This window comes from Trichoderma virens (assembly GCF_000170995.1).
Source record: "Trichoderma virens Gv29-8 chromosome Unknown TRIVIscaffold_6, whole genome shotgun sequence".
NCBI lineage: Eukaryota > Fungi > Ascomycota > Sordariomycetes > Hypocreales > Hypocreaceae > Trichoderma > Trichoderma virens.
This window is the reverse complement of record NW_014013743.1, coordinates 958,072-971,504: the sequence shown is the minus strand read 5'-3', so window position 1 is coordinate 971,504 and position 13,433 is coordinate 958,072. Positions and strand designations below refer to the sequence as shown.

General features: G+C 49.6%; 8 protein-coding genes across 8 annotated transcripts; 2 read left to right on the top strand and 6 right to left on the bottom strand.

Annotated features, from left to right (window-relative positions):
- Positions 1–55: 55 nt before the first annotated feature.
- Positions 56–963, top strand: TRIVIDRAFT_60728 (uncharacterized protein; the record flags this gene model as incomplete). The annotated part of the gene is made up of 4 exons (XM_014101158.1): positions 56–102; positions 160–188; positions 248–709; positions 800–963. 4 exons carry the CDS (start codon positions 56–58, stop codon positions 961–963), a joined length of 702 nt encoding a protein of 233 aa, XP_013956633.1.
- Positions 964–1,083: 120 nt separating this feature from the next.
- On the bottom strand, positions 1,084–1,795 carry TRIVIDRAFT_71393 (uncharacterized protein; the record flags this gene model as incomplete). The annotated part of the gene is made up of 3 exons (XM_014101157.1): positions 1,084–1,507; positions 1,575–1,686; positions 1,749–1,795. 3 exons carry the CDS (start codon positions 1,788–1,790, stop codon positions 1,248–1,250), a joined length of 414 nt encoding a protein of 137 aa, XP_013956632.1.
- Positions 1,796–2,225: 430 nt separating this feature from the next.
- On the top strand, positions 2,226–3,555 carry TRIVIDRAFT_28289 (uncharacterized protein; the record flags this gene model as incomplete). The annotated part of the gene is made up of 3 exons (XM_014101902.1): positions 2,226–2,676; positions 2,743–3,293; positions 3,373–3,555. The coding sequence occupies 3 exons, from the start codon at positions 2,226–2,228 to the stop codon at positions 3,553–3,555; spliced, it is 1,185 nt and encodes a 394-aa protein (XP_013957377.1).
- A 262-nt stretch (positions 3,556–3,817) lies between these two features.
- TRIVIDRAFT_54160 (uncharacterized protein) lies at positions 3,818–5,126 on the bottom strand (the record flags this gene model as incomplete). The annotated part of the gene is made up of 6 exons (XM_014101156.1): positions 3,818–4,472; positions 4,537–4,576; positions 4,640–4,733; positions 4,826–4,864; positions 4,920–4,963; positions 5,030–5,126. 6 exons carry the CDS (start codon positions 5,124–5,126, stop codon positions 3,818–3,820), a joined length of 969 nt encoding a protein of 322 aa, XP_013956631.1.
- A 1,271-nt stretch (positions 5,127–6,397) lies between these two features.
- Positions 6,398–7,036, bottom strand: TRIVIDRAFT_60732 (uncharacterized protein; the record flags this gene model as incomplete). Its single annotated transcript, XM_014101155.1, has 2 exons — positions 6,398–6,544; positions 6,623–7,036. The coding sequence occupies 2 exons, from the start codon at positions 7,034–7,036 to the stop codon at positions 6,398–6,400; spliced, it is 561 nt and encodes a 186-aa protein (XP_013956630.1).
- Positions 7,037–8,903: 1,867 nt separating this feature from the next.
- Positions 8,904–10,926, bottom strand: TRIVIDRAFT_221684 (uncharacterized protein; the record flags this gene model as incomplete). The annotated part of the gene is made up of 4 exons (XM_014101154.1): positions 8,904–9,448; positions 10,152–10,515; positions 10,588–10,762; positions 10,862–10,926. The coding sequence occupies 4 exons, from the start codon at positions 10,924–10,926 to the stop codon at positions 8,904–8,906; spliced, it is 1,149 nt and encodes a 382-aa protein (XP_013956629.1).
- Positions 10,927–11,269: 343 nt separating this feature from the next.
- Positions 11,270–11,911, bottom strand: TRIVIDRAFT_60733 (uncharacterized protein; the record flags this gene model as incomplete). The annotated part of the gene is made up of 4 exons (XM_014101153.1): positions 11,270–11,305; positions 11,353–11,436; positions 11,630–11,676; positions 11,773–11,911. The coding sequence occupies 4 exons, from the start codon at positions 11,909–11,911 to the stop codon at positions 11,270–11,272; spliced, it is 306 nt and encodes a 101-aa protein (XP_013956628.1).
- Positions 11,912–12,682: 771 nt separating this feature from the next.
- TRIVIDRAFT_221683 (uncharacterized protein) lies at positions 12,683–13,218 on the bottom strand (the record flags this gene model as incomplete). Its single annotated transcript, XM_014101152.1, has 2 exons — positions 12,683–12,990; positions 13,044–13,218. The coding sequence occupies 2 exons, from the start codon at positions 13,216–13,218 to the stop codon at positions 12,683–12,685; spliced, it is 483 nt and encodes a 160-aa protein (XP_013956627.1).
- Positions 13,219–13,433: the final 215 nt, after the last annotated feature.

Below are 13,433 nucleotides of genomic sequence, written 5' to 3'. Positions count from 1 at the left end.
TGGTACCGCCTCGCGAGCATTTCACCGATCTGCGGCCTCTTCATTTCTCACTAAGATGACTGTTCCCAATGGCACCAACCCGGGGAAACCGGTTCTGTTCTTGTTAGTGAATCTTAAAAATGATGAATACTATGAACAAGGATTCTGACGACATTCAAGCGACATTGACAACTGTCTCTACCCAAGGAGTAAGGAGCAAAAGGCACAATATGACTCACGGCTCAACCATGGTCTAACTGAGCGACAGGCAGCAAAGTACAAGATCTCATGGCAGAGCTGATTGACAAGTACTTTCAAGAGCATCTCAACTTGGCTTGGGACGATGCTGTCAAACTGCACAAGGAGTACTACACCAACTATGGTCTGGCCATCGAAGGACTAGTCCGTCACCACCAGATCGACCCTCTGGAGTACAACACAAAGGTCGACGATGCACTGCCCCTGGAGGGAATCATCAAGCCCAATCCAGAGCTGCGTCAGTTGCTCGAGGATATCGACAGGAGCAAGGTGACTGTATGGCTTCTCACGAATGCCTATGTCACTCACGGCAAACGAGTCGTCAAGTTGCTCGGCATTGACGACCTCTTTGAGGGCCTTACGTTCTGCGACTATGCCGAAATCCCCTTGGTCTGCAAGCCCCACGAAAACATGTACAGGAAAGCCATGAAGCACGCCGGAGTGGAACGAATGGAAGATTGTTATTTCGTTGGTAAGGCTGTCCTTTTTCTTCTTCTTTTATTTATTACCACTTTGTCGAAGCTCCATGAAGAAACTTCACAATCTCTAACATTCAATACAGATGATAGTTTCGCAAACTGCGCCGCTGCAAAGAAGTTGGGCTGGACGGCAGCGCACCTGGTGGAGGAAGATGTCCCGCAGCCAGCAGTCCAGGCATCGCAGTATCAGATCCGCCACTTGCGGGAACTGCGACAGGTCTACCCCCAATTCTTCAAGAGCTCCTAAAAAGCGCACGGCCATTTTAACCATTGGAGGTTATACTCTGGAGATAGATACAGGCGGCGCCAAGAATCACAGTCACTAGAAAAGGAGACATCGTTACAACACATAGACGAATTCAACATACATAGATACCATGCGAATTAGTCGCGTATCATTTTATCCGCAACGTTATACCAATAAACAACTCCCAAGCCTGGACCATTGTAAACTGACCATCAACCAGTCGTAACCTAATAGGTATCCTTAACGCCTCGCTACCAACCAAAAGAAAGCATGCAACTCGGGGTTCACGGCCGCCGTACGGTGCGTATGATGGAGTCGAGCTGTTTCAATATGTGATCTCTCTCTTTCAGAGCTTCCACCCGCTGTGCCTCGGCCGTTTTTAAGTCTTCCTCGAGGTCTTTGATGTGTCGTTCCTGGTCTTGTTCGCTGTTGTCGAGACCGGGCAGCGTGGAGATGAGCACCTCGATTTGCTGCTCTTTAACAATCAGGTCTCGCGCCAGCTCGACCAGGCCGGCTCGGAAATCTTGGGGAGGGAGTGCGTCCACTATAGAAACCATCAGCGCGTGCTCGCATGAACCAACCACCGGGCAGCTCTTCGCAGGTATTCGTACCTTCTTTTGGTACCTGCTCCTTAGGTTCGCGGATCTTGTCCTTGGGACCTAGCGGCTCGAGATCGTGGCGCATATGGACAAAGTGCACAGAAGCAACGAGCTGCTGGGCAAACTAGAGATGCAATTTCCATCAGCAACCAGAGCTCGCAATGGAGAGTCTGCATGCGGTCTTACCTGATCAACTGCATCTTGCAGCTGCGTGAGTCGGTCCCCCATTCTGTAATGCTTCGACAAGAAATACTGTAGCAACCAATGACTGCGAGGCTGATGCGCGATGCGAAGATGTGCCAATAAGGCTGTAGCGCAAGTGGGATGCGAGAGCTAATCGTACTGTGCGCGATACAGTGATAAACCACGGTGCTGCTACCAGCTTCCAAACTGGAGGATAGCGCGGAAACCGGGGAATAAACGATCCGGTCCACCAGTCAGGTGAAAGTGAACACATTGCTATCTGTCCAGTTGAGCACAGTGACCTCAAGATGGCCGACGCCCACAGCGAGTTTCTCATTCGCTTTATAATACGCTCTCCAGGCCGACACATTCGCAGTCGAGCTTCTCCCAAGCCTGTTCCCTGACACTCTTTGTCGCCTTCAGCTTCGACCCAGACTTGCCAATCTCCAATCCTAATTCCCACCAGCGCATCGCATCGCCATGGCCACGCCGCCGCAGCCGCCTCCAGGCGCAATGCCAATGGGCATGCCTATGCCCGGACCTGGCTTCATGGGACAGCCGCCCACGCCCGAGCAGATCCAGCAGATCCAGCGCAAGATTGCTGAAGATGCTGCAAAGGCCGGCATGACTGTGCCCGAATTCATCGAGCACATCAAGCAGCAGCAGTTTGCGCGAATGCGCGCGATGCAAATGCAGCAGGCCGCAGCCCAGCAACAGCAGCAGCAGGGAGGAGGACATGATGGCCACAACCATCCTCATCCTCACCCGCACCCGCACCCGCACCCTCATCAGCAGCAGCAGGGCCAGCCACAGCCCATTACTCCCGGCCCGCCAAACCCCAAGGGACTTGCCGTCGCCAAGTTTCTGCGCAGCCAGGACTTGAAGCCACGTACCTCGATTCTCAACGGCGAGCGCAAGGACATGTTCAAGGGTGAGTGCCGCCGCATTGCGCTCTGTCAAACCTCAATCTCCTGATGAATGCTTACCGAATCAACAGTCAAGCGTGCTCTGCGAGCGCTGCAGTCTCCAGCATATGAAAAGGCTCGAAAGAAGAACCCTCTGCTGCCAGAAATCACCGACCGAGCGTCTCTGGAGAACACCTTTAAGCTGCTGCCCCTCAGCATGCTTGCGCTTAGAGTCACTAAGCTCGAGCCCCAGCCCGGCCCCAACGGCAAGAAGCCCAAGCGCGTCAAGGGCCAGTGGAACGTCAGGATAGAGCAGCAGCAAGAGGCCAGAGACGACATGTACTATGTGTGGCTCTGGGAGGGAAGCCAGGTCAAGCGTCAGCTGTATGCCGCCCTTGCCCTCGTCATCATCTTCGCCGTCGTCCTGTACCCTCTGTGGCCGTTGAAGCTTCGACAAGGAGTGTACTACCTGAGCTGGGGCATGCTGGGTCTTCTTGGTCTCTTCTTTGCCATGGCCATATTCCGTGTCATTCTGTTCTGCATTACGTACTTTGCCGTGCCTCCTGGACTGTGGCTCTACCCCAACCTCTGGGAAGATGTCTCTTTCATGGACAGTTTCCGACCAGTTTGGGCTTGGCATGAGGTAAGACCTTTTTTTTTCTTCTTTTATTCCCCCCTCTCCTTGTATCATTTCTGTGCAAAGCGCTAACAAGCCCTGCTAGACCGAGAAGCCGAAGAAGAAGAAGAAGTCCAAGGCTGTTGCGGCAAACTCTGTCATGGCTGCGGCTACTGGACAAGTCGCACCGACTACTGCAACGACTACGGGTACAGATACGCAAGTTGACGTGGCTCCTCAAGAGCAAAAGGTTTATGAAGCACCCAGAGTGGAGGAGTTGGACGAGTGAAGGGGGAGGGAAAATGTACTTGTACGAAAAGAGCTGTGTGGGCCACTTCTATCCGAGCATAATCAGAGCCTCTGCCGTTTCACACAGCTGCTTGCGATGTTTGATGGAAAGTGGATGACGGAAAAGGGCGAAGAGGATTTCATTGGCAAATTAGAATTATTTCATGATGCTCCATTACGGAGCAGGCGTTATGTATGATCTATGGACAAGGGTTGTTTTTCATTCCACGTTTGACACATTACATTTTCATCCATGCATTAGTTTAAGCAGTCTCGCTACCAGCGGCACGCTCATAGTACCAGATGGCACCGGGCGCCTTGGCGCAAGACGACACGGAGCCGCCGGCAATGTCAGCAGGGACTCGCAGGCCCTGGTTGCGCTGAGGAGAGCCGTAGACGTGGTAGTAGTACCAGACCTCGTTGAGCTGAGTGCCGCCGTTGTCGAGCGATCCCTTGCCGGCCTCGGTCTGGTTGTACTTGGGGCCGCCGCAGCCAAGGAAGGGGATGGCGCCGTATCCGTGGGTCAGGGCAGCCTGGATGTCGGTGAGGGAGTAGGAGGTGGTGTTGGAGGGGCGGATGTTGGCGGCGGAGAGCCAGCCCCAGGTGGGGAGGACCTTGTAGTAGGCGATGACGGTCTCGAAGAACTGGAAGAGGTCGTCGTGCTGGTTGGCCTTGGGGCCGTAGCACTCCTTGTCGAAGGTCGAGAAGCAGGTGGCGTGCTTGGAGAACTCGTGGGCCCAGAGCTCCCAGTTGGGGGCGCCCTGGTTGATCCAGTACTTTTTCATGTAGGCCAGGAGATCCATCTTTCCGTACGGCTCAAAAAGCTGGTCAATGGAAGGACCAGTGTAAGGTGGAACAGGGGTTCCGTCAGGCTTGCCGGTGGTGGTGTTGGGGGCAGGCTTAGGATCATACTGGCGGCTATATTCACACGACGGTTAGGAATACTGCATATAGAGAGCGGTTGGGGGCAATATAGACATACCTGAGATCGCAGTACTGGGTGTAGCTGCCATTGCAGAAGTCTATTTGACATGATCAGATCCAGATCCAGGCTAGCATGGTGAGAAACGGCGGCTTATACATACCAGGCCAGAGACCGTGGATGGTCCAGGTGTAGGGAGGCAGCAGCTGTCCCTCGGCCTCGAGACCGGTGTTGGTGTCCCAGAACTGGGTTTGGAGCTGGGAAATCGACCGAGTTAGCAATTGGGCTCGTAATTGTTGTTGTTTTTGTTTTATTGCAGGCTTGTGCAGGGGGATAATGCAATACATACCACGAGTCCTCCAAAAGTCTCGACGCAGCAAGAGTCCACCTTTTGTTGTTTAGTTGTGTGAATTGCTACAGCTAACAACCTAAGGAACAACTACCTTTTCGGGGACAGCACCCTCGGAGCAGGACAAGACGGGGTCGGCTATCAAGAAAAGTCAGCATGTTATTTAATTGATAGTAAATCATAAGACAATGGAAGACAACATACTCAAGATGCAGGTGTGATTGTCGGGCGTCATGTTGGGGTACAGCCCAGCAGCGGCAAGCTGGGCGCTCGCAAGCACAGCCAAAGTGTTGCGATACATGGTTTCAGATGCTGGTTGATGATTCCTGGAACTGCAATCTTTGATAGACAGACGAGCAAGCAAGCTGGGGAAAGGAAAGAGAAAAAAAAGAAAAAAGAAAAAAGAAAAAAGATCATCCACATCTCAGTCGTACCCCATGGCTTTATAGATGCAAGCAGATTCACCACCCTGGTCCATCTTGGCTACATCCAAGTGCATACAATGATCCTCCACGGCCTTGGGACTTGCAGAAAGCGGGATGCTATACCGACAGTCTCCGGTCCAGCCGCCCTTGACAGTCCTGCACGGGACCCCATGTCAAGCAAGACAGAAGGGCAAAAGAAAAAAAAAAAACTTATACAGTAAGTCAAAATGGTCCTTTTGACATGCCACATCGAGCCAAGGCCCCGAGGAAACCCCCTCCCCCGGTCAAAGAAGGGCGGCGGGGAGGCGATATCATGAGCTTCAGCTTTTGCTCTTTCGGCGCCAGATTGGGACTGGTTCTTGTGGGGGGTGGTTGGGAGGTAACGAATTGTTTGTGCTGTACGAGCACAGTATCTCTTGGGGAGTACGACGTTGGATTTTCGATTTGCATTTTCATGGGTTTGTTGTGGACAGGGATCCCAGGAACCGCGGCGTCCTCCGAAGGTGGGCATTTTCGGAACTTTTGATAGCTCGCCGCCAAAGAGAGAGAGAGAGAGAGAGAGAGGCGTGAGGTAGTACGAACAAGTAAGCTTGTTTTTCTCCGCCTTGTTGCGAGAATTTGCAGGTTTGCTGTTGGTAGAAGAATGAAGAATCCACTTGGAATGGTTGATATAAGTTGAAGGGAATTCATCAGATCTACTATACCTACCTATTCATTACGATAGAGGGTAAGCAAGATGATACCTACCTATGTACCAGCGTTAGTAGTACCTAGGTATGTATCACAGAAGACGACTTTCTTATTTTTTAAGCATACAAATGGCGTCTAAAATAATATTTCAAGCTTAAAAAGAACATCCCCACGCTGCTCAAATTCTATTTTCTCATCGGAATCCCATTTTTTTCTTTTTTCTCTCACCGAGGCTCAGCCGTTGCCAAGTCAATATCTCACCAGCTACGCAATCATCTCGCATTAGCCTATATGCATTTACAAGATGCACCACGCACGTGGCATCAGAATGCGACCTTGGACACTCGCCATTTGCTGGTTTTGGCTCGTCCAATTGCGCTGCGGGCAACACCGCCAGTCCAGTCTCCAGGCATTGACGCTCAATGTGTTATAATCCATTACTCAGTAGCACACCAGGTCACAGCTCAAGAGTCTTGTAGAAAAACGTGCCGTCCTTCAGACCTCCCGCGGGACTCATGCCATATCCCGGAACCTTTCCTAGCTCAGTGTACCCGAGTCTGCTAAAGACTGCTTCTGCCTGGTTGCCGCTCTCCGTATCCAGCAGCTGTGAGATGAAATGTTAGCACAAGGCTCTCTCTCTCCTTCACTTGAACAGGTTCAAAGCTCATTCAATGCAACCTACCAGTAATGTCCGGCCTCGATTCAGGGCCTCAGCCTCCAAGGCGCTCATCAGCGCCCTCGCACCGCCTTTGCCCCGGTGATGCTTGTGGATGAGCAGCTTCTCTACATAGCCTCGGAACGACCCCGTCTCTGAGTATGGCATCCACAGCATGACGACTCCTATGAGCTCTGGTCCTTTGATTCGGCCGCTGGGATCCAGCTCGCTCACCAGGAGCAGCATCAGTCTCCTCCCATCGTTTGTCTCTGCAATTCGCTCCTTCCACCAAGATAGCAGCTTCTCATGTGACAGTGGCAGCAGAAATGTGGCTATTGTGTGGTCGTGGGTGATGCAGGATGCGTGAATCGCTGCCAGGTAAGGAGTGAGATGCGAGTGCAGCGAGATGTCAAACGGGATGACGATACCGGGAGCAGGCATCTTTTTTGAAAAGTAGGTATCAAGAGATCGGGTGATGTGTTAAGAAGGAATGAAGAGAGGGAAAAAGAGGAGGACAAACAGGAACCGTGCCTGTGACTTGAGAACGAGAAATGTGCTGACAGATGGTGATACGAATACGTCTGTGTGTTTCTGCGCAGGCTGACGGAGGGAGTTGCGACGCCCTGTAAATGATGGGCGTTGAGAGTGCAGAAACTTTGCTAACCATTTTGTCAGCTCTAAAGTCCATGCAGTGAAAAAGCTAAATCTCTGCTTCTTTGATTAAAAAGAAATTGCGACGATTTGAGATGTGACACGAGATGAGAGGAACATGGTAATGTAGGTAGTGAGCAGCATGTGAATGGAGGCCTCGAAAGACTCACCCACGTAATACTTGTAATGTGTGATGTCACAGCGTCGTTTCGGCCGTCTTTATACGGGATGCTGGAATTGAACACTGCAAGCCTGGCAGCAGCTTAAAAGAACAAACAAATCGCTGGGCTACTGCATCGAATTCGCTAAAGATGGGATATGTCTCAGTCTCAGTCTCAGTTTCAGTCTCAGAACCCGAATTGGCCTATGAGCGATTTGACGCGTTTCCCCGTTATCGGTCGAACCGGAGGCAATTGATTTTTTGATGCACAAGTGAGTGGCGCCGCGACGAATTTTCGTACCTTGCATGAGATGGTCAGTTGACTAGCCCGCAGTTAGCAGTAGTACCTGTGACGTGTTGCCTGCAGCGCTGCGGCCCCCCTGAATGTTGAGGCGCTAGAGAGCCATGAAGCTTCAATGAGATGCATGTGCCAATTGAACCTGCAGGTCATGAAGCACCAATTCAGTTAATCTTGTATCTATATTACCTGGCCAACCCTTTCCTTTTCACACTTTTAGTCTCAGTCGTCTGACATCTCATTAGGATCCAAGTAACCCAACAGTTTCATGAGAGGAATCTTTATGGACTACTTAGTGTCTATTGTAATATTAGAACATGTTTCTTATTAGGGCAGAAGAAGCAAACAAATCCCAACTGGACACAAACAGAGAGCTGGGACATCTCTCTACCGAAAGTGTCGTTTAATCATGCCTTAATGGAAGCGTCATCTATTATTTTACTTGCTGGTAAAATATGTTTCAACACATTTAATATACGTCAACGAGAGGACCAGACGATCCGTCTCACTAAAATCTAGAGCTATACAACCAAGATGATTCATACACAACCTCTTTCTATGTTGTGTGTGGGAAACATACATCCATCAAATGATCTTTTTCGTTCAAAATGACGTCCATCGCTCCTAAGTTGGCTATCCAATACCCCGTGATCCAAATCAATGGGTAATAGCAGGTACCAGAAAACAAACAGCGATAGTAGCAGATACTAGAAGAACGTTCCATTCAGCGCCGCGTATCTGCAATGCTGTCCTTGCATTAAAACACAAATCGGCAATGATGCTCCGTCCGTGCCAACTGGGGCCCTCCATTGTCTGCTGAACCAACCTCTAGATCAACCGTTGAAGACCTTTCATCTGTGACACCTGATGGATCTGAGGAGCCGAGACACTCTATTACTCACTCTATTACTCCATCAATCCCCACTGGCGGAGAGCCTCTGACCTCGTCCACGCTACCGGAGGACCTCACATTGTCCGCTGGCCAAACCCCTGAACCACTTGCTGACCGTGGCACAGGCTGAGCGTAAATTTACCCCGTACACATGATGTTGATATTGGCGACAAGGGCTTCGACCTCTAAGCTGGGGGCCAGAAAAGAGCCGTATACGAGATTCTATAAACAAAGTCAGCCGAGACATTCCAACCATCTATTCTCCCGGGATCAAAAGAGATGGCCTCTCAAGCATATTATTAACCTACTACTGAATCCACGCGGTGTCACTGTAGGTGACGACTCGCTCTCGATTCTTGTGAACATGTTGATGGCAAAGCTCCACCGTTCTAGCCATGATTGGGCTCGTCGCGATTAACCATGTTAGCCAACCTGGTCGTCCGGCGGGGGCAATGACCTCTGAATCAAGACAGGCTCTTGGAAAAAAAAAGTAGTCGAGGCCAGCGTCATTGTCGAAGCTGAGTAGTCTCTGCAAATGATCAACGCCTGCCGTGGGTGCGTCGTCTTTGGAAGCTCGTCCGAGGAGCCGTTGCTGCTGTTTCTCAGTCATGGTAAGTCCAGAGTAGCGGCCAAGGCCTCCCAAATTTTTATTGATCTCTTTGCTGAAAATATTGTCCATGTTCGTAAAGAAAATGGAGAGGGTTGAGTGCGTAACGGTCCATGTTCGCGAGGGCCAGTCGATGATAGGGGCTGCGCTGTCAGACGTTGCTGATGAGTATTGTGACGGGAGCTTGAGCGCTATCGTGGAGGTTGACTCTGCCATTGAGGCTGATGGGCTGCTCGCTGAAGGAGCTGTATGGTATCAGATTCTATTGTAAGCTATAAGAGGTTCAACTTAGACTGATGCTTGGGAAACCCCATGGTGGTTTTTCGTATAAATTAACGTATCTACACGAGTAAGATGAAATAACATCCATGTATTATAATGTAATGGCCACTGTTTAAAATGCTGATGTGCATCCAAGACCAAACATTGCAACTATATCCAGCATACGTATTTAGGCATATTTAAATAATACAAATATATTTATAGTACTTCACGTGAATCTTATAGATTGTGGAAATCATACCCAACGGGGATGCCTTCCCTGTACGCGCAGATACAGGAGAAAGCTCAACCTTAGACTGACGCCCTTGAAATTGAAGACTTCCGCCTAAAGGCGGATCTCTTGCTTTATGCCTGCTTCTCTTAGAAGGCGAATCAAAACCGACCCGTACGTATACGATGAAAGTCCCATGTATATGCTCTGCACCACAGGCCTAGATTGGACTGGCGGACGCAACTCTATCGCGCAGACTCCGGAATCTCATAGTTACCGTTGTCGTTCGTTCATTCCGTTACACCATTTGTCCACGTTTCTGATTCTAGTAGCGATAGTAGATATTAGAAAAAGTAGCGATAGTAGCAGATAGTAGCAGATAGTAGAAGGGGTAATGATGGTAGCAGATACTAGAAGAACAAGACAAGCCTTTGACATGTTGTCTATATCTCTACCAAAGACGTTCTCGACGTTGGAGTAGAGTATTTTTAAATTGCGAGAATCAAACGCAACGAGGATTCCCTCCCGGTACGCGCTGATGTTTATAGAGTCTTCACGTTCAGACGGGGTTAACCCCTGCTGGGAGGATGTGAAGTTGGCCAGCGTGTCTCCGCCGAAGGAAAAAGAGTTGGTCGCAGCCTCACGACCATGCTTTAGAATGACCGCTCTCCGGCCGGCGTCAAATTGGAGTTCCTCGGTAGAGATGATCATGGGCAATATGTCTGCTGCCGGAAAAGAAATGCTGCCGTCGGGCAAGATCAGTCGAGATCGCAGCGTCCGTCGGAGTGAGACGATTCGCAAAGTCACAGACACCGCCTTCTTGCCAAATACCGTCGACCATTCAGCTTCCCGTCCGGCCAGTTTCACAACCGAGGGGTCGATCTGTCAAACTTTGATCTTGGTCCGACGATAGAAATCCTTCATTCTCTTCCATTCTGTTGGAGGATTCTCTGTTGCAAACGCTTCGGCAAATATGCTGCGAGTCTTGGGGCCGTCGGCGAAGACGTTCTCTCTTTTGAAAGGGTCGTAGTCTTCGCTCCAGAGTCCCTCAAGATCGCTGACCTTGCTAGGCTAAAGTCCTGGCATGCCAACTTTGTTCCATATCAGCCAAAGGGGCGATAAAATGTCCTGGAGATTGCTCATCAGAGGTGTGCTAGCGACTTACACTGGATGTTTCCAATTCAGCAGTGGAAATGTGTGGTTGAAAACACGCTCCAATCGTCTAGCCATATGCGCTTCGTCCACTATCAGTAAACCCAAGCGAATTTCACGCACAGATGGGCATTTGAGCTTGTACTGGAATATGTTGCCATCGGGCTGGACTTTGTCGTTCTCACACAGATAACGGACGAGTCGACCTAGACTATCCGGGTGCTGATCTGAATGATATCAAGGCATTTTCTTCTGATCATTAGTTAACTTGGCCGCAATCATTTTGGAGAGGTCCATCCAATTGCTGTCTGCGTCCGAATCTGACTGGGTGCATTCACTTTCTTCTCCGTTCGATGCTGCCCCCATCTGGCGTTTAGATTTGCGACCCCCTTGGCGTCGCTCGAGGAAAATAAACTTCTTCTCACGGCGATGTAGTCACGGCAACAGTGCGTGTGTTCTGTAAACCGTTAGAGTTACTCTATAGACAGAAGGGTTCAAGCTCACATCCGGATTTGTGGGCGAGAGGATTCGCATTCTCCTTTCAAAATCTGGTTTGTCCAACATGTGTGCTCCATTGACTCGTTTAGACTGTGCTTTTTGAGGCGTAGTAGGAGTAAAATGGTCAGACCTGGGAAGTTGGTCTTTAACTCCCGATGAGTCTGGTGCATTGTGTTGACAGGATTGACAATCAACGTAGGGTAAAAAAGCTTCTCTTTTCCAGTGCCAGCCTCGGTCTTGCGTTAGAGAATTTGAACCTTCCGAGACCCTTCATGTTACTCACGAACACGTCGGCCAGTGTGTCCAATTTGTCGAATATCACGCCCAAGTCTACCCAATGCTAGCTTATAGTCCATAAATAACTCTTTCAAGAGTGTTACAGGAGCTCTAGCAAATGCTTTCCAAGGTGCCGCGGAGCTCACATACCAGCAACTTGGTGTGGCTTAAGCGACTCAGCTTCGAGATCAAGATACAATTTTAGCGTTGGCCATTTTTCAATATCGAAACGGCAACTGATTGATTGGATGTCTGGGTCTTCAGGTAGCGGTTGTCTTTTGAAGATCATTTCGAGCGCATATGCGCGCTTGATTGCCTGATTGAGGGCTTCTTCCTCTTCCGGTCTCTCTGCCAAAGTTGTTGGATTGCCTCGTAAGCAGCACTTGCATCCAAGAAGTCAAGCATTTCCTGCTCATTGAGCAACGTGGTCAAGGTTGTAATTTGGCTCTCGGTGAATGTCTTCAAAACTGAAAATTCCACCAACGCTGCGGTTGTTGCTGTTGTGTCCATCCTAACAGGTAGTAGAAAGGGCAGCGATAGTAGCGATAGTAGCGATACTAGAAGATGTAACGATAAAAGGGATAGTAGAAGACTCTAGAAAAAGTAGCGATAACAGCAGATAGTGTTGGGTAGCGCAGCGTATATCCTGGGTCTTGTCGACAGTAGCTGACGTCTTTATTCCATTGTCTTGGGGCAAACAACAGAATCTGGACAGCTTGAGCCAAAATTGTGGCCACCATATCCATTTCTCCTCCTCCATTTTTGCTCAGCCGAGTCTGTGTGTGCCTTGTGTCTCAATATCGTGTGAAGAAACAACCGATTGCCCAAATTATTTTCGCCTGATTGACCATTTGAATTGTTGTACTGCTTGCTGAAAGATGGACCCCAAATGCCCCATCATACCCTGATCAAGAGTAAGAAAATTGACGAAAATATGAACTCCGTGACCTCAAATTGGTTGAAGCGACCTTGTGAAACTGCTTGCCATGTAAACGTCCTGGTTGACTGCGTGAAACCGTATGTTGTTGATCAACGCCTAAAGGAAAGAAATAATGTGTGTCTATCCAATTGTGCCCGCTGCCAACAGGAAGCGGCAAAACCGTGCATTCGTCATTTTGTTGATGAGCGACTTCGTCTTCTTTTCTTCCAAGTACCCAGCCACCATCTCGTCGGGGCTGATGAGATTCTGTGTTTTATTCTCAACGGATAAAAGGTTGGCACTGAAAGAGCTGGAGAAGGAAATGGCCTCCATAGGACGAGGAGAGATCTTGTCTAGTAATTCCACCTCGTCAGAGATGAGCTCCCTGGTTGTGCCATTGTTGAATGCCGAGGTCAGGCATAATAATTCTTTGGGAACAACATCGCACACTTCCCACTATTAGCATAAATCAGGCTCGGGAGGGTGTTCTATGGACAATTACCAACTGGCTCCACCAATTCTTTCAATGTTTTCTCGCTCATCCCGCTGTGCCTTGCAAGGACCGTTTGTCCTTTGGGCACGGTATCCCATTTGTGTAGGACTTGGATTCCCACGCGGTGCCCGAGGCCATTCCATTTCGCCAAGTTTGCCTTGATATGGCTTAAGGTAGCTGGCATATTGATTACAACATCGATGACGTTGTAATTAGTAGCCTCTGCAATTTGCAGGCGATCTCATGCTGTCGAAATGTCGGGGATCGTAGGTATTTGATGACTGTGTTTGACCTTGCTTGAGAACAGGTACGAGAATAGAGTCGTCTGTCGGTAGTGGGGGTGATGTCTATTGGTTTGGTAGATTTGGAATAGATCCTTTATTTATAGCAGTAGAAAAT